The sequence below is a fragment of the Melanotaenia boesemani genome, chromosome 19 (genome assembly GCF_017639745.1).
Source record: "Melanotaenia boesemani isolate fMelBoe1 chromosome 19, fMelBoe1.pri, whole genome shotgun sequence".
Taxonomy (NCBI): Eukaryota; Metazoa; Chordata; class Actinopteri; order Atheriniformes; family Melanotaeniidae; genus Melanotaenia; species Melanotaenia boesemani.
Genome location: NC_055700.1, coordinates 12374388 through 12394634, shown reverse-complemented (window position 1 = coordinate 12394634; position 20247 = coordinate 12374388). Strand labels below are relative to the sequence as shown.

The window sequence follows — 20247 nt, the reverse complement described above, 5'->3', positions numbered from 1 at the left end:
AGTAAATTAGTTCATTTGTTTTCTTAGGAATCAGATATGCATGTTTACAGAATCTTTGTTTATTTAAAAAAATGTACAGTGTAAACTCAGAAATATGGGCAGATATGTTAGATTTAGAAAAATATGTTGGGGAGTTTTAACAGGTGATGGTGAAAATGCTTGTATACAGCATGGGATGACAAACTCTTGGAAAATAACCACTAAAAAAACTTCTTAATTTAGTATTTAGGAATGACACAACTAATATCCATATTGTTCTGTAGAAATCAGTTAAATATCAAGTGTCACTTATATATCTTGATTGTATTTCAGGTGAAACATCATGTAGGCTGTCAGTTATATAGTGTTTAGATCACAGTATTGGTTCCCCTTTAAATGAAATATAAGATAAAACAAACACGCTAAAGAGGAAACATTGTAACTTCAAGGTTTCCCCTTTCAGTTAGTGTATTGTATTATACAGGTATGTGCATGTAGAAGAGTAGTCCAAGCTACAAAGCTTAATGTGCACAGTAGGGGAGCTTTTCTTTCCTACAGAGGACACTTGTGTACCACCTGAAATGACTACAATTCAATATTTACTTAATATAACCATGAAACACATTTGCTTCATTTAAGCCTTGTTTGGTTCATCTCAACCATTTATCATTTAGTTGATAAATAAAAGCAAATCAAACCTTTCAGACCAACTGCTTATGCACACATCAGGTGTAGTTTTTAAGAACAAATGTGCATTGTTTTTACTTAATGAAATTGTGTCATGTGCCAAACTAAAGTCTCCGGTTTGAGTACCTTATTAGACCTGTTAGAACTTGTTAACACATTTAAGAATTGATATTAGGAATTTCCAGGTGATTTCACTTTCAGAGCCGATCATTTCTCTAACTCATTTGATTTTATCGTAGCATTCAGCAGTAGGCTTGTGGCAGCAGGGACTCAAAGCCGGGAAAAACAGAAAGATGCTGTTCTTTGAGTTTTTGAAGCATCCTCTTGAAATCAAGAGAAGGTCTTAAAAACCAAGTAAAACGTGTACTGTAAAGTTCCTGCTGGAAGCTTTAGCTGAGTCAGGAGTGCTGGGACATAGCTTCACTCTGCTGAATTGCTTGGAAAAACAGGTTCTACATGGAAAATTCACAAGAAGGAAATGGTGCGGGAATATTCCTCAGAAAAGTCTGGATCTTTATCAACAGCATCTGGATAAACCAGTTATTTTTCAAAAAGGTTGACAGATGAAATCAGGCTCTGGTCAATCACCTAAGGTCTTCGGGGTCTAAATGTTCTGCTTTAGCATTGTTTGGAAGAGATGCAGTAAACATTGCACAGATTCCACGAAATAGCTGAAAAACCTGGATGCAAATATCAAGCAGTTATTCAAAACGGTGAAGCCTGAAAGAGATTAGATAAAGATTCAGAAAATACCTCCAAATCCTCCATGAACTACTTCTAAAAAACACAATCTGATGTTTCTGGGCTGTCCCTTCTAGTCCTCTGTCACAGAGATCACTGGAAATCTATGGGTAAACATGCTGCGTTTGCAGATCAGCCTGGGAATATATCACAACTTTAAGTGACGTGAAGGGAAAATTGGGTGAGAATTTCTGGAATAAGGGTGTGTTTACACTTGGCAGGTTTTGTAAGATTAAAATGAGCATGATTGTTCTGTTGGGGTTCATAAGAAAAAAAATAAGCATCAAGTTGTAATGGAAAATTATTTGAATTAACAGATTCTGTTTGTCTTTTTTCTGTTTTCTTCCATTTTTAAGACAAATCCAAATACATTGGTGGTTGAAAGATTAGTTTAGAAGGATTAGAATTAGATTCATTAATGATGTGATATTACACCATGAGATTACTGTCATTACCCATAAAATATCTCATTTTGAATCATACTTTAGTTAAAAGTTCTTGACATTGTAGCTTAAAATATTCTGCTTTTATACAATAAGAGGAGCTTCTGATGTTTAGTTTCTCTTTTAATTACCACAAGAATAAATGTGAAAATGTAATTGTGTGTAATGTTATAGAGTAATAAAGCCGCTACGCTTTATCAGTGGGTTGATTGACGCAAACCAGACATCTGGAAAATTCTTTTTCACCTTTGGGACATTTTGATGGTCATGTTCTTTCACATTTTATACACTCGACAATTAAGTGTTCATGATATGCCTGTAACTGCTGCACATTGCCTTTTCTTTAAATATGTCTCAGTTCTATTTGTAAAAGGAATTTTCTACATAAATTTAGACATCTATATAGTCCATAAATTGGCATACTGGTATTAAGAACAATGCAGTGGAATATTGTGTCTAAAAGGCAGGTGATTATAGTGAGGAAAATGTCACAGAGGTTATAGAGAAAAAGGTAAGAACTCTGTTGTTGGCATGCCTGTGTAAACTTCCCTATCACAGGAGCTGAATAGTAGTTATTTACACAGAGAGCCGGTGTGCCAGCACTCAGAGGCTGCTGGTCATGAACCTGTTTGTTTTATAGTGGTGTGCTGCAGATGTTTTGTCTCTTGTGGCTCCATCACATTTATGATAAAATAATCAGAGTGGAGAGGTTTAAATTCACCATCCAGAAAGCTCTCACGTTTACTAGTTTTTCGGTCATGCAGTTTACGGCCTAACTTGGGTTTGATTTTAAAACCGGGTATGTTAGCCGTTCAAGCCAGGATTTACTGTTTCAGATATTAATTGAGGAGCTTTATGAAATTACTGTGCTGCAAAATGTGTAGCTGGTGAGCAGATGTAGAAACAGCATGGTTTTCTAAACAATGAATGAAATTTAATTATTTATTTTGATCATCATTTGAGCCAAATATTTCTATAGGATTTTCACTGGAATTAGAAAGATCATGTGTTTAGTTTAACTGTAAACTTGATGCTTGGGAAAAGATCCATTTGAATTTGTGTTGAAGTAGATTATTCAATACACCTCTGTAAGCTCTGCAATCTTTGTCCCACATAGTTCCATAAATATCTTCACAGGGAAGATGATAATAACAATTTTACTCTTGTACATCAGCCTCACAAGTTTTTTCACTGGAGGCTCATTTTTGTTGAAAGAAAAAGAGAAGTAGAAACTCAAAGCTTTGGCAAGTTTACGCTGTAGTCTTAGTAATGATCGTATTGGATTGTGCTATATATTATTTTTGCAGTACTGAGCAAAAGACTTGAGCCATCCCTCCTTTCTTAAATGTTCTGCTTCCAATGAGCCAGACATTTTTGTAATCTTTTAAAGTGGTTTTGAAAAGTCGTTCTCCTGGCTTTATAAGATCTTTCAGAGTTTGTCTTTGGGCATTGGCTACATCAACTAAGTCCAATCCTTGTAGATGGGGTCAATGGGGTATTCATGTTAATCCTGAACGTATTTATTTTCTTCTAGGCAAGCCTGAAACCTTTTTCATTTATGCTATGTGCCATCTTATTTATTCTTTACCATTAACACATATAATGGTACTTACACATCTTAACAAGTCTCATAAGTGTTCCCTATGACTCCAACATATTTGTTTTAATTATGCGTAGCTGTTTTTGATCAAAGACCTAAAAGGACAAGATAAGATAAGGCTTATTGTCATTGCAAAGGCAAAGAAAATATAAATACACATGATAAATGATAGAAAGAAGTGCCATAATTGACAGAAATGGGGGAAAAAGGCAGTCAACATCAAAAGAAGAGCTTCCAAGAAGTCTGGAGAACTATTCTTAATGGCTACTTTAAGAAATCAGAAGAAAATGTGACAGAGAGGAGAATTGTACAAACTCTTCTTTTGCCTAATGTAAAGATATTTCTGTCTATATTTACATGTTTCAATTAATCACTGCCTCTCTTTTCTGTTTTCTTGGAAATATATATACATAAGGCACTGCTCAGGACTTTTGCACAGCATTGTATGTTCGAAATTGCTAAGCACAATTTCAGATCATCTATTCAGACATCAGGATGGAAGAAGCCCTCTTGATCTCTAGGATTCCATTTCCTCCTTTTCTCACTGTGAAATCTCTTCGGACGATACAATAAGATCTTTCTCTACTGTCCTTTCTTCTCTGGATAAATCTGGTAAACACTGCGGGCTAAAGAGATCCGAACTGGAAGTATCATGTGGTTATCCATGCACCCCGCTCTCTATTTTTTAATAACTTTCTTTGAACTAAAAATGTATTGATTTTTCTGTGATGTTGCCATCTCATCTCTGCAAAAATCGATTACCATGATTCGGGGTACCTGCTGTTATTGCCACTGTATTTTTCCTTTAAAAAACAGGCTGTCATATTCAATCAGCAGGTCATTAATTATTGAGGATGTGCAGGTTGTCAAGATGCACACCCTGCCTGGTTTGCTAGATGAATCATCTGTAGCCATAAAACTTGGAATAAAGTAACACGTTTGTGGACTTTTCTCTCCCAGACTGCATGAGATGGTAGCACTAACCAACAGTTAAGGACAAAACCTCTGTACTGCTAATCAGCTTAATGCTGGCTTATTCAAAGGCCCTCTTTCAGACAGAGCAGCTGCTGTCAGCCAGTTTGAGTAGAGGGTGTGACTGCTGGCAGAGCTCGCCGATGCAGAGAGACCGGTTGGTGATTAACAAATGTCAGTAGACTTTGGAATCTGGGAAGCCCAGTCTGATGCCTTTGTCCTCTGTTGCTCACCACCAAAGGTCTTCCAGGTGGCTTCGTCATGCTCTCTCATTGCCTCCCCTCTACTCCCACCCTTCCCTTTCCTTCCTCTTTTGCTTCTCTCTGCTCCTTTCTCGTCTTCTCCTCAGGGCTCAGGGTTGCAGAGCCCTGAGATAAAGAAGTTCAGACATGCCTCACATTTTTAGACCCCCTTGTGGAGAGTAGTTGGCAGCTTCTACAAAATGCATTAGCTGTATTTCTCTCTACACATTTTTGGTGCACGGTGCTTGCTCTGCCCTATTCTTCCTTTCGTTGGAGAGGGGAAGCAAGCATTTCTTTGAAAATCTCTTGATGTGTGAGATAATGTCCCCGAGAAAAAAAAAGGACTAGGCAAAGTCAGGCTGGCAAGAGTGGGAGATGTTTTCTGCTGAGCTGTGTGGGCAGAGGGCTTGGGTACACTGCTGTACATCTGGCAGATAGATTTCTGTCAGCAGCTCTCCAGCGACAGGCTGCCTGCCTTTGAAGAAGAGGATCAGATCTGTGGGTCCATGTTGTGTGCTGGCTGAACACCTAAGCACACATAGTCAGCTCCTAAAATGGCTGCCCTTGAAGCTCAGCTCAGAGGAGGATCTGAGCAGCTCAATCGCTGTCTGTTAAGGCCCCAGCTGACTAGATGAAAGCAGTTGTACAATCTCACCCATTAACTTGGTGTGGCGCTGAGACTGACTGGCTGAAAAGACACAGCCAACTGTAAGGCAGATGGTTGTTGTGTAGGAGGGTTTTCTCTCATTTTCCCCCTTTTGAGAGCATTCCTTTCCCCTCCTTTCCCAAAAGCTTTGCCTGATATCCATGTCAAGGAACCTGGCATTAGGAGGTAACTTTGTTCAAACAGCAGTGAACTGCCAAGAAAGTCAGGTGGGGCTATGTGGTGAGGCTGTAACCTGACCCTGAACAACAATGGATCCCCTGGTTGCTCAGGGACATGCAGGCAGTTTTGCCAGCTCACAGGGCCTCTCCACTTGCTGGCCAGTTGGGTGTGGGACGGAGGGTGGGATTCCCAACTTACTCTGGTTTGATCTCACTTGGATTTTCATTGAGGGTGAGAGCAGTGAACTGAAATTGATAGTGGTGTTAATACCAGTATTTCACTGATATCTCTGTCTAGATCATAGCTGACTTTGTAAACATTGAAATATCTGATGTCAGCTTTTCCAGTTCTGCATCTCTTGTTTAATTAGTGCATCCATTGAAATCAAATTAAACAGGTGCTGATTTCTGTTTCCTGTTTTCTCGCTAAATTGAGCTCTTCAGAGACATTTTTTACACATGAAGGTGCCAAAATAAAATACAATTTAATTTACTGTCATTTTCTAATCAAATGTTACATTTCAAAGAGGTTTAGATTCATACCATCAACTTCTATGTCACATTTCAGAAAATATGCTACAAGCAAGTCAGTTAGGAGTACAAATTTTTCAGTTTGTCCTCTTTTGGAACTTCCCACCATTAAGGAAAAGCAGCATGAGAAGCAATGCATGAATTTGGCATGGCAATGAATTTTTAAACTGGTTCCATAAATTTGTATTCCTTGCCTACATTACCCACAACCACATTTTGCTAACCTGCATGTACATATGAGGACATCATCAACTCAAAGTTCATATTCTTGATGTTTATATTAATGGCGTCCGTGTGTGACTTCATCCACTTAGTATTTGCGCTAAATATAGTTTAACAAGATACTCCACTACCTGTTTTAGCCCTCAGCTGCCATTTGAAGCTTCTCATTTTAATGTTTTAGTTTAGAGAAATCATGATGGACCAAAAACTCCTTTTGGATAGATTGAAACTCAACATGGTAAATAGTTAAAATTGTTCCGTAGTGAACTGCTTTGATTGTATCCTTTCAAGTTCTAAGCAATTTTTTGGCTGTTATGTTTTGGAAACACAGAGGAATGAAGCATTTACATTAACCAGCAAACAGATCTATACTCTCTGGATTGGATGACTTTCTGCTATTCTCTGGGGTGAAAGCTAAAAATATGAAGGTGCATACAACGCGCAAAGGAAATCTAAATGATGAAGTCAATTCCCCCCCCAAAAAAAGAGAGAAAAAAAAGAAAAAAAACTTCACAAATAATTGTATTCTTTGAATGTTGTAATGCACAGATGCAGGTGGAAACACACCTTTTCAGTAAATACCTATTCTCAGATTTTCTATCCACTGTTGTTTTCTAGTGCATTCTGTACACACACACCCACACACACACACACACACACACACACACACACACACACCCACACACACACACACACACACACAGCTTCACACACTTTCTTGTGGCACCACATTTACTCATACATTTTTGTTGGAACTAACTAAGTTTTGTAAAGATCCCCAAGCATGTAAGATTAATTCTGGACCTTTGCCTAGAGACAATAATTCCCAGCCTTCCCTGCCTTTTGATGAAACTGTGTGGTGTATAAATGGCAAGGGATTGCCTTCTTCTTTTTTAAATATTTTTGTAGTACTGTGACTGACCACCAGGAAAACTGATAGCAAGACCAAGCTCCATATTCTTCCTTGATATATGTATATATATATATATATATATATATATATATATATATATATATATATATATATATACACTACTGTTCAAAAGTTTGGGGTCACTTTGCCATGGGATTCAATAGGGAAGTGACCCCAAACTTTTGAACGGTAGTGTATATATATATATGTATATATATATATATATATATATATATATATACATATATATATATGTGTGTGTGTGTGTGTGTGTGTGTGTGTATAGTCCTCCTTAAGACGTGTCAACACACAGTGATGCAGAATTCAGTGCTCATACACTTTAATTACTAATTTTTTTGTAGTAAAACAACCTTAATCTATAAGCTTGCTTATAGCGATATTTAGGTATTTTGAGTTAAATTATGTAACAGTTACATAATAATATGAACATGTGTTTTTACCCTGTTGAAGTTGTCCAAAATTATAATCTGATCATTACATGTCTTGTCTGAATGAAAAATACATTGCGGTGACCTACATATTTTTATTCACAATGCTGTTGCTGCTTGAAAGTAATTTTTCATTTCTTTTTTATATTTACGACTAAATATCTTGCGGCATTCGAGCAAGTGATAGTAAAAGATTCACTCGTACAAGTACATTATTTACATTAAACAAAATAAGTATTCTTTATTTTAAGAAGAACAGATTAACAAAGGATAAGAGTGACAAGTACTAATCCTCCATGTATGCATGCAAACATTTTGGTTTTTGAATGACAGAATACACAAATGACTTCTTGTCATAAAGACAAATGGAGATAGAAAAGGCTTTCTGTTTCAGAGAATGTGTGTTTCAGTTTGGAACGTCATCCATGCTTTTCCATGTGGTAAAGTCAAGAGTCACATTTCATCACTGCAAATAAAGAATATCTTCTGTTGATGAATGTAACCCTGACAACCTGGGTTTGAGTGGAGCCAGAGAGCAGTGTGGAGAATCTCATTTGTCAATGACCACACCATTACACTGTCAAGTTGTGCAGAAAAGACAAAAACTTTAACTAAATGTCCTCGTTATTGTAACGAGCAACTAGAATTGGCATAGAGAGTGTACATACAAAACTTTTCATGTTTATTTTTCTTTATTTATTAATTTATCTATATTCAGATCTGGAAGGCTTTAGGCAGCTTTAGAGAATAGCCATTTGTCACAATTCATAATCTTACACTTAAAAATTTGTCACATATACTTCATTCCATTGCATAAGATCAGTTTGGTTTAGCAGACACCTCTTAAGTAAAGTCAGAATATACAATTCTCTGTTTAAGACTGAAATTGAGCTAACTGATCTTACCAGGTTATATTTAAACCCTGCATGCATCTCCAAGCAGATATTAAAATGTCCCATTCTTCTGCACACTTATGCTTGAAAAAACTGTAATTGTGTTTAGGTTTCCACAGCCTATAAAATCAGTAAAATCACTTTTAGGTTGCAGACATGTTTGTGGTCTGCTTAGAGCCTTGCTATTTTTGACTCAAGAAACCAGATTCAGTTTTATTAAGGGCAGAATTACTCAAGTACTGCAGTTTTTGGTGGATTTCATCTCCATTTGGCTCCATTTGGCTTTACAATGTTTTGTGTGGCACTCATAGCCACACATCTTTAAAGCTAATTAATAGTTGGGGGTGTGCTGTTTTCATCAAATGTTTCTTCGTTTATCTCTAAACATACCTCCGGTAAATGTGGTCAAAAGCTCAATTTTTACCATCTGTCCATTTCACTGCACATCTGTCCAAAATTACTCTGGCTTCTCCAGATGTGTGCTGAAGTCATGGGTCCTATTTCCTTCTGAAGACTTCTTAGTGTTTGTGTACAGCTCTGCACCACTCCTCGTCACCTGAGACCTGCTTTATGGAGGACTTTGTTTGCCTTTTCACCCAGCAGATGTGCAGTTATATCTATTTTACTGCATCTATCTCTATCTACTGTATCTTGGTCTTTCAGATCTTGTATTGACTTCCATGGCATTCCTTAACTACCATTTCCTGGTGACATTTAAGACAGTGGAGAGTGCAAGATGGAAGCACTTTGATATCTTTTTATAGCCTTTTCTGCTTTGTAGACAACATTTTGTTTCATTTTTAGAGCCTGAGCGAGTCATTGAGCAGTTGAATCAGCCAAAAAATTATGTTTGAATATTCCCTCTAATGAAGAGCAAAGGCCAACCACTGGAATATTTATTTTCATATCCACAAGAAAACACAGCAAAACAAAGAAAAGCATAGCTTATTGTATTAGTGTATTTATTCGAGCATAAATATGTCTATATAATTAAAGACAGTAGGTCCCTCTATTTTGAATAGATATTGTTAGATGTGCCCTCAGATTCCGGTGCTGTGATGTTAGACTAAATGTAGCTCCATCGAACCCAAATACGAGGTATTCTGAATTGGTGCTTGGTGCCAAATTGATTGGATCACCTCACAACAGTTTGTGACTTACCATCATTTTGGGCTTCTGGAAAATACACTATATGTACAATTAGTTGAATAACTATCCTTTCACATGCTAAATGTGCACATTTACAGTTATGTCTAGACTTGTTATTATTGAGATATCTGATATCTTTAATTTTGTTCTATAAAATCAGGATGTGCCGCAGCATGAAAATCTTTTCATACATATTCTATATATAATGTGATGTCAGGAAAAAAATGCTTGTTATTGTGATCAAAAGAAAATGAGGAAAAATTTGAATGAATAGATTTGATTTGCACGTCAAGGTTATAAACGCGCCCTGTAAATTCCTATTCAATATCTTATGTGAGTTAAAAGTCATAAATTATATTTGCTTTCAGGAATAAAAAAGAAAAGTAAGAGGGATGCTTAGAAAACCACAGTGAAAACTCTGAATGAATGGAACTATCAGCTTCCATTATTTCGGCCATGTCCAAACTACATAGACGCCCAAAGATATAAAGCCTTCATGTCTTAGTTGATTCATTCAATCTTCAGAGCAGTTAATACAATCTGATGGAATAGTCTGCTCTAAATACTGAGCTGTGGAGCTGCTCTCCAGCTGTTGCTTATCCCAAGGTAATAAAAATGGGACAAATCAAGGCTTAATCCCTCCTCAGTCCCTCCATTGTTCTTGGAATGATGCTATGCTAAAAAATGGGACCTGCAGCATCTGCTGAATCCTCCTCTCTGTCATGTTATGTTAGGCTTTCAGAGTTTATGGACCTCTCCAGACATTTTAGAGATAAGAGACATTTGTATCTGGATTCATGGCTCTTTCAAGTGAAAATAAAAACACCAAAATTATTTTTTTAACTATATATTTTTTCCTAATATTCCTGTTTGGAACATCATAGAATAATTACAGTTTTGTTTGTTTGGAAGCTATTTCACTGTGATTCAGTTGTACAATATATCTCATTTTATTTAGATTGCTTTAACTCGTATTACTTGTCCTCTCGTCTATATCCAAGTAATAATAATAATGATAATAATAATAATAATAATAATAATAATAATAATAATAATAATAATAATAATAATAGGTCCAAATGGCACATTTTTGTTCAAAGATACTTTCATTCAATGTAAAAAAAAGTCTGTCTGTCATCCCTTTATCAAATAAAACCTGGGCAAGGTTTTTTAAACCTTGGAAATCAGATTGCACTATAATAGAACATCTTTGGAAATGATGAACATCTGAAAGTATTACAGTTTTTTGTGGCCGCTGTCTTACTTGTTATGTATGAAAGTATGTCATCATCTGGCTCCTGATTATTCTTGATTCTCAGCAGGAGTCAACATTTGTAATCGCGTACAATCACCACAAGCTCATTCCAATGAAACGGCATGTTTAATACTTGTTTAATACAATAAAAATTTCAGGGTGATCTTAGCTATGAAATCTTATTTATACAAAGTTGTTAGATATTAACATGTGGTCTTGAAAAAAGTGTTCTAATGATTCTCTCTCTTGTTTCCCTTTGCAGGCTTCCCTGATTTTCCAGGGAGTTCAGCCCCTTGTCAGTGATGGAGGTATTGCAGTGTGATGGCTGTGACTTCCGTGCAGAGTCATACGATGACTTGAAGACCCACATTCAGGAAGTGCACACCGTTTTCCTGCAGCCTGCAGATGCAGATGAGTCTGATTCTCTGAGAGATGAGGATGAGGATGAAGACGAAGAGGAGGAATATGAAGATAAGGACGACAAGGATGACAAGGATGACAAGGATGACAATGATTCTGCGCCCTCTAAAGCTGGAATGAGTATGCCTACCACATTAATCAGATGTTGACATTATTTTGTTGAAGATTAAGAAACGCTTCTTTGGCTTTTTTAAACTACTCCTCACAACAATTTTCAATAGTTAAAAATATATATAATGACAAGAAAATGCAAATATATCACTATTTTTTCTAAGTTTCTTATATGTTTTTTCCATTTTTAGGCCCCAACTCTACTGATGCTCACAACAAAACATTACAAACGCAAACCGCTGAAACCCATCTTTCATTTTACCAGTGCAAGTTCTGCATCCGTTACTTCCGATCAAAGTCATTCTTAAGGAACCACACCAAAAAGGTGCATGATGTGGAGGAGGAAGATTCAGATGCAAGTGTCTCCTCTGAGACAGCTAAGCAGCCCAGCGACACTGTAACAATGCACAATGATCATTCAAAAATGTATTCATGTCAGTATTGCACATACAAGTCTCCACGAAAAGCGAGGATATTAAAACACCAACTAATGTATCATAGCAAAGCTCCCTCAGACGATGCTGGAGATCCTCCAGAGGACATTGACACTGAGGAGGACTCTGATTCAGCTAGTGGGCTCACCAAGGGAACGTTTCCCTGTGAATGGTGTGACTATCAAACTGACCAGAAAGACAGCTGGACTGATCATGTGATAAAAGAGCACAGTAATAATGTCAAGATAATTTCCAGCACAGCAAAGCCAGAAGGAGAGACAAGTTCAAGCTCACCCAAACCAGATTCTCCCTCCTCTTCTCAAAGCCCAACTAGGTCAAAGATAAGTTTTGGTGGGGAGGAGGAATCAGTGGAGAAAACAGCAGAAAACACAGGTGAAAAAACAGTTACAGAGATTTCATCCTTTCATTATGCACAAATTAGTGCAGTAACACCTAACAGCACAGGCACCTCTATTTTATCAAAGAGGTTTGCCTCATCTGATGCCTCCAACAGTGTCATAAAGATGGATACTGACTTAGTCAATGAAGAAGACTCAAGGAGCAGCTTAGATGACGATGATGATGATGAAGAATTGGGTGATATTGATGATCCCAGCTATACTGGAACCCTGTCTGCAGATGTAAAGCAGCTATTAACAGATGATGATAATAAATTACTAGAAACTAAAGGAATACCCTTCAGAAAGTATATGAACAGATTTCAGTGCCCCTTCTGCTCGTTCCTCACCATGCACAGGCGGAGCATCTCCCGCCACATTGAAAACATTCACCTCTCTGGCAAAGCCACTGTGTATAAATGTGACGAATGCCCCTTCATTTGCACCAGCTCCCTGAAACTGGGCACGCACAAACAAACCCACAATCCCTCCGATTTAGAGACATTGGATCTTACAGGTGACAGTCCGGAGCCTCAGAATGAAGGTGCCACAGAGCCGGTTAATGGGGGAAATGTAAGTTCCAGAGTAAATGGAAAAAAGACAACCAGCACACCCAACGACCAGCAGAACCCTCATCGCTGCACACTTTGCAGTTTCTCTACCACCACTCTTAAAGGTCTGAGGGTCCACCAGCAGCATAAGCATTCCTACTGTGATGACCTAGATTCCACTGTCTTTGAAACCCAGCTGACTGACCAGCCAGATTCTGAAGTGGAGGCTTCTCCAATCTTTCTACAAAAAACCCAGACACCCATTTTAGGACTTGCCACCAAAAAGTCCTTAGTAACAGGGAAAAGAGCCAGGAAGTCAATTAATGACTTGCCTTTGGATTTGTCCTCAGTCAAAAAGAGAACCAGAATTGATGAAATTGCCAGTAACCTTCAGAGTAAGATAAGCCAGAGCCAGCAGGATGCGATTATAAATCTGGATGACATGGACGATGAAGATGCTGGAGAAAATAATGCCAGTGCTGATGAGGGTGGAAACCATGACAACAGAAATCCTGTCTTTGCTTACAACATGCTGCAGCTTCACGCAAGAGGTTCAGCAATCTCTCATGAGGGAGGCAGGATAGGGAAAAGAAAAAGCAACCCTAAGTCAAAGCCCAGAAGCATTCCTATATCCCTGACTCTCTCAGATGACAGTGAGAATATCTCAGCTGATCCCAGTGATGGCACTCTCCACGATAACATGGACTATTCAGAGGGTGCTGGAACAACGCGTTTCTATTGTAAACACTGTGATTACCACAACAAATCAGCTCGGAGCGTTAGCACTCATTACCAGAGGATGCACCCTTACATCAAGTTCAGCTTTAAGTACATCCTGGACCCAGAAGACCAGAGCGCAGTCTTCCGCTGCTTGGAGTGCTACATTGAATACACAAATTACAACGATTTGCACCAACACTACATGGACCACCACCCTGAAGCAAGCAATGTGCTAAACTTCAATCAACCACATCTGCTATACATGTGTCGCTTTTGTTCATACACAAGCCCCAACGTTAGGAGCCTGATGCCTCATTACCAAAGAATGCATCCAACAGTCAAAATCAACAATGCCATGATCTTTTCCAGCTATATTGTAGAGCAGACTCACAAAACAGGGGAATCACAAACTCTGAGAGAAATCCTAAACTCCGCTCCCAAAAGTTTTAACTCATCCACTTCAATGCCCAGATCATCCTCAAGCCCTGTGCTGAAAACTGTTCCCAAGTCCCCTGAAGCTAGTGCCGAGACAGAGCCTCTTAAAGAGACTATGAGCGGTAATGTGGTTGTCTATGATTGTGATGTGTGTTCCTTTACTAGCCCCAACATGCACTCAGTGTTAGTCCACTACCAGAAGAAACACCCTGAGCAAAAGGCATCTTATTTCCGCATACAGAAAACCATGAAATTAATCTCTGTGGATCAGTCCCAGCCTTTAGCCAACTCCTCTTTCAGCCTCGGTATGTCATCCACTACAAAACAATCAAGTGCAGCACTGTACGGATCAGATGAAGAAATGTACTACTGTAAGCACTGTGTGTACAGCAACAGATCAGTTGTTGGCGTGTTGGTCCATTATCAAAAAAGACATCCAGAAGTAAAAGTTACAGCTAAATATATCAAACATGGCGCTCCTACCCCTGGCTTAATGAAATTAATGGATGAATTGCAGATTGCAACTCCCAAACAGTTTTTGAAGCAGTTTCAAAACAACGGCCACGACGGCTCCAATAACCTAAGTCCTAAATCGGGAGGGGGTGAGAAAGGTGAAGACGAGCTGTTCTTCTGTCAGCACTGTGATTACGGCAACCGCACTGTCAAAGGAGTGCTTATCCACTACCAGAAAAAGCATAGAGAAACCAAGGCCAATGCTGACCTAGTGCGTCGTCACACTGCAGTTGTGAGGAGTCAGCGCGAGCATGCACAGATGGTCCAGTCAGGCAGTGTCTCCTCTGCTGTGATCCCAGCTCCTATAGACCATGAAAACGCCACACCTTTGCGCTCCCTTAAGTGCAGACACTGTTCCTATACATCCCCTTATGTCTATGCGCTAAAGAAGCACCTAAAGAAAGAGCACCCCACTGCGAAAGCCACAGCCTTGACCATTTTACACTGGGCTTACCAAGATGGCATTTTGGAGGCGGGATACCATTGTGAGTGGTGCATTTACTCTCATGCTGAACCCCAGGGCCTGTTGCTCCACTACCAAAGACGCCACCCTGAGCATAATGTCGATTATGCATACATGGCCAGTAAGCTCTGGGCTGGGCCTGAAACAACTCAGCATGGGGGCAATATGGAAACTAAACATTATAAATGTAAAGACTGTGCCTTTGAGGCTTGTAGCATATGGGACATCACCAGTCACTATCAGGCTGTGCACCCCTGGGCTATCAAAGGGGATGAATCTGTGCTTTTGGATATTATCAAAGGGACAGGTTCAAATGAAAAGACTCACCAGCAGGTTTCCAAGGAACATACACCTCTGAATTGCCAGCCTATTGAAGATGAAGGAGCATTAGTCATTGCCACCCCACCTCAAGAAAGCAACCCCCACCCATCCCACCCACGCCTTTCCATCTCTAATAATCCTTATCAGTGTACGGTATGTCTGTCTGAGTACAATAGTCTCCACGGTCTCCTCACTCACTATGGCAAGAAGCACCCAGGCATGAAAGTAAAGGCTGCAGATTTTGCACAAGAAGCAGACATCAACCCCAGTTCTGTGTATAAGTGCCGCCACTGTCCATACGTGAACTCCCGCATTCACGGAGTCCTGACTCACTATCAGAAAAGACACCCATTGGTCAAAGTCACTGCAGAAGATTTTGCAGATGATATTGAGCACATCTCTGAGTTACATGAAGGAGACGACAAGTTCAAAACCCAAAGGCAGGGCTATGGAGCATACAGATGCAAAATGTGCCCATACACACATGGGACACTGGAGAAACTCAAAATTCACTATGAGAAATATCATAATCAGTCTGCCTCTGAAATGTTCACGCCATCTCTGACAAATTTTTCCTCCAGTAAAGAAACACAGCCAGTTGGTGAATGCAGTGCTGCTAATATGTCAGCAAATTTCCAGGAGTTGAGCGAATTGGACATTGCCCTCTCTCAGTTACCCATCAATAAGACAGAGAAAAATGCTGTATTCAAGTGTCAGCTCTGCAAGTATTTCTGCTCTACTAGGAAAGGCATTGCTCGCCATTACCGTATCAAGCACAACAATGTGCGGGCTCAGCCAGAAGGTAAAAATAATGTCTTCAAATGTGCTCTGTGTTCATACACAAACCCTATACGCAAAGGCCTGGCAGCACACTACCAGAAGCGTCATGATATTGATGCCTATTACACCCATTGTCTGGCAGCATCCAAGACTATCACCGACAAGCCCAGTAAAGTGATGCCACCACCACCATCAGAAGGGGAAAGTTCAGAAATGAGTGAAGACCTTCGTCTGGCTGTGGAGAGACGACGATGCAATCTCTGCGGCTTCCAGGCCTTCAGCAGGAAGAGCATTGTGTCACATTATATTAAACGCCATCCAGGTGTCTTCCCCAAGAAGCAGCATTCTAGCAAACTTGGTCGCTACTTCACCATTATTTATGCCAAAGAGCCTGAGAAGACTGCAGTCAGTGAGCTGCCAGAGGAAGACAAAGAAGTGCTGGAGGTTCCGCTTGAGCCCGAACTGGACAGAGATGACGACTGGCTACCGTTCAAGTGTCTGAAATGCTTCCGGTTGTCCTTCAGCACTGGCCAGCTGCTCTCTATGCACTACAATGACCATCACAACACAGACTTGAAGAGGGACTTTTTGGTATCTCCTGGACCCGAGGATGAGGACTCTGAGTTATACCAGTGTTCTCACTGCGAGCTAAAGTTCCTGACTCTTCCCAGTATGGCTAATCATCTACTGAGCCACAATGAGGAGTTTGAGAAGAGGGCCATGAGGATGGAGAGAAAGAATCAGCTTCTCTGTAAGCAGAAAACCACAGAGCTGCTGGAGGATAAACCTGAAAAGGTGAGCATTAAAATATCGGAAACTTTTCAAATGAAAGAGGTCTTTTTGTGTTTTTTAAATACAAATGAGTAGGAAGCAGCTCAGAATATTACTACTTTACAAACCCACTTTCATTGCAGTCATAATCACTGTAATAATATTCTGTTAAAACTTAAGTCATGAGATGATTAAAAAGATAATTATGTAGCTCAGCTTGTGCTTTTACTGACAGTATTTCTTTAACTGTGCGTGATAATGACATATTCTAATTAGGTTTATTATGAGTTCGTTAAAAATACCATTAATCTAATCTAAGTTAGAGTGCTGATGCATTCTATAAGTTTGCATTGGAAAGGTAGATTTAAAAAAGAAATGGCAAATACATCAGCTGATATAGACTATGTACTAGCATTAATGGCACTAGAAAATTCTCCATTTAAATTTTCATTGATTTAATCTACAATAACTTAACAATATATGATAATCTATCAATAAATCTGTCTTTTTCCATGATCAGGAAAACCCTGCAAACAAAACTCCCATAGGATTCAGATGCAACTTCTGTGTAGAGATACACCCAACCCTCCGAGCCATCTGCAACCACCTTAGGAAGCACGTCCAGTATGGAGAAGTCAAAGAGGGTCATGTCAAGGTAAGCAGTCAAAATTTGCATGAGCCACAATTTAGTGCCGTTATCTTAAGATCAGAAGCTAATTATCTCAGCATCTCAAGATGTGAAGCCTCGTTTTCTCGTGGTAGCGAGTTAATTATACTGTGATCATCAGAACACAAGGAGGTTTCCATTTAAGGTTATCAGGCATCAAGAGTTTGTAGATGGCAGACAGGATGGTCGGATGTCTTTAGCAGTTACAGCTGCCAACAGGTTTTATTTAAGTAATACTTGGCTGAAGCAGTGTAAAGAAGTGTAAAGAAACTCTGGAAGAATAAACTTCTGCTTTAGCAACTTGAACGTAGCAGACAAAGTGACACATTTACGTCCTAACTGGTGACAATTATCTGGAAATGCTTCAGTGAGATGGGACCAAATAATCCAAAAACAAATTTTTGAATTCTTCAGAATAATTTTTAAGACATGTGTTTGTTTTTTTAGATAATAGCTTAATGTATGTTTGGATTTTTAATAAATCAAAAGGCTTTCTTATCAATTTATTTGTCATTCTTTATTATTCATGAAAAAATATAAAGGTATTTACTGTAGATTTAATTGCGACTGCACCTAGTTGTTTTTTGTTCTTCTTAGTGTTGCTGCTACACCGGCAGAGTGACCTCAGTTCTCTTTATGTCTCTTTATAAACAGCAACAGCCAGCTGTTTGGTTATCTGTACTTAAATTGCATGAGAGCTGGAGAGTTTCTGTCATAATTAACACAAATCTTTTTTAATAAAATAAAAAAAAAATCTTTCAAATTTAATTTATTGAAAATGAAAATGCAAGATTCAATTCAGCTTTACACACAAGATGCCATTCCATGTTCTGCCAGTCTGATAATCTGACATATACAAAGACTTAAACCTGCTCAAACAGACATATTTATCTATAAATAACAACAAACTAAAGTTTAAATATGAAGAAAGTTGCTGGCAGAAAAGTAAAATGAAACAATCAGTTCTTTAAAGAAATTGTAGATACAAAGGTGCAGTATAATGCAAGGACTGGTTAGGCAGGATTAACATGAGAGTGATGCGTCATCACCACCTGATGTTGCAGGGATAGTAGGTCACAAGATCAGACAGTTAAACTCAAAAATAATTCTCTAGGTGAGAACTGTTCTCACGTTTTCAAAGCAATATACTCAAGCAAAATCAAGTACAAACTCTACCCTTCATTTCGGCTTGAAACATTTGGCTGCACGGCTTCACAGCAAGAAGGTTACAGGTTCGGGCCTCGGCTGGGGGAGGTTTGCATCTGTGTGGAGTTTGCATGTCAACATGCATATCAAAGACATGCACTCTTAAATTCTCCCTAGGAGTGAGTGTGTGTGTGTAAGTGGTTGTTTTTCCCTATCTGTGTTGGCCCTGCAATGGACTGGTGACCTGTCCAGGGTGTACCCTGCATCTCACCTGCTAAGAAAAAAATGCTTGGATAGGCTCCAGCTTACCCGCTACCTGTTACGGACTAAGCGGTACAGAGAATGAACATGTGAATTCTGCTTTAATTCAGTGATGGCAGTGATAGCCTTTCTTGGCATGTTTTTTTTTTTACTTTTTCACTTTCCTTTAGAGTGAAACATTACTTTCAAAAATCCAGTCTAAGTAAAAGAAGGGCAGTAAATCACCAGTAAGTAGTGGAAGGCCAGCACACCCTGTTTGGATTGGAGCTAATCAATTTGTAAGATAGAGAAATCTGGACAGCACAGATTTTCCACATTCAGGATGAAAGGGGCATAACAGAACATACAGAGAAGTGAGGCAGGAGCACTTTTACATTTGCGGTTAGGATCCATTGTATGGATTACAAGCAAAAATAGTTTGTAGTTGAGTGTCTAATGTCATATAAAAAGTTTATTCCTAGTCCCTGTTCTTATAAAGTGATAATTGACAATAGTTTGTGCACTGACAGAATAAGACATTATTATATGCACTATTTATATCTGCTATGCTGAAGTGATGTTCTTTAGCAGTATCAGTGCTTCTGCCTTGTTTCTGACACTCATACTGCTAGCACTGCAGTTATCTGTTTTAATAGACTTGGGTTTCCCATTTTGTTTATTACTGACAGAGGCTTCTGGGTAGACAGTCTGTCAGCTTCCCCCAGAGAAAACAAGCAATGCTGTCCCATTGCTGTAGAGGAGGCTGGAGTGGTGAGCCATAACTTTTAGGGCAGCGGTGGGTAACCATTCAAACATTAGTATTCCACTGAGGCTACCAGCGAGGGGAGCAGGTCTGTGGATTCAGCATCTCACCTAAATGGAGGACCGGTTCTTCCATCAGACATTTATACTGTCCTGGTAGCTGAAGTCCATATACAGAATTTTAAAAATCTGTTTAAATAGCACTTATATAACCAGGATGATGTGTTACCTGCCAACATTCATCGTCAACAACAAAATGACTTTAACCATGTGAGACATGATGGAACAAACAGTCTTTTTACATATGGAACAGAGTAAAACCAAATGTTGCTTCTTCAAAATGCGGTTTTGATTTAGAAACTACACTGGTTGTTCATGGAGGTGGATGACGAGCAAGCTGACTGTGAATTCAGATACTGGATAGCAAAGTTGGGCCTGTGGATGCCACATCTTATTTATGGCTGCATGAAGTGCAGGGTCAGGTCCTTCCACAGAAAGAATGAGTTTCCTCAAGGCAATAAAAAAGTCATGGTGATTGTCTGTCTGCTTCTGATGGCTGCAGTAACCAGCCTGCACTCCAGCAGAGGAGGGAGGAGAGAGATGCACAGGTTTTG

General features: G+C 39.1%; 1 protein-coding gene across 1 annotated transcript in view; it reads left to right on the top strand.

The window, feature by feature from the left end:
- The window catches only part of znf462 (zinc finger protein 462), a 52447-nt gene that overhangs the window by 14387 nt on the left and 17813 nt on the right, over nucleotides 1–20247 (top strand). Inside the window, exons 2-4 of the mRNA XM_041969994.1 lie at nucleotides 11164–11441; nucleotides 11624–16842; nucleotides 17339–17473. Of these exons, the coding sequence (XP_041825928.1) occupies nucleotides 11204–11441; nucleotides 11624–16842; nucleotides 17339–17473 (5592 nt within the window). The 5' untranslated portion in view covers nucleotides 11164–11203. The remainder of the gene's footprint in view (nucleotides 1–11163; nucleotides 11442–11623; nucleotides 16843–17338; nucleotides 17474–20247) is intronic.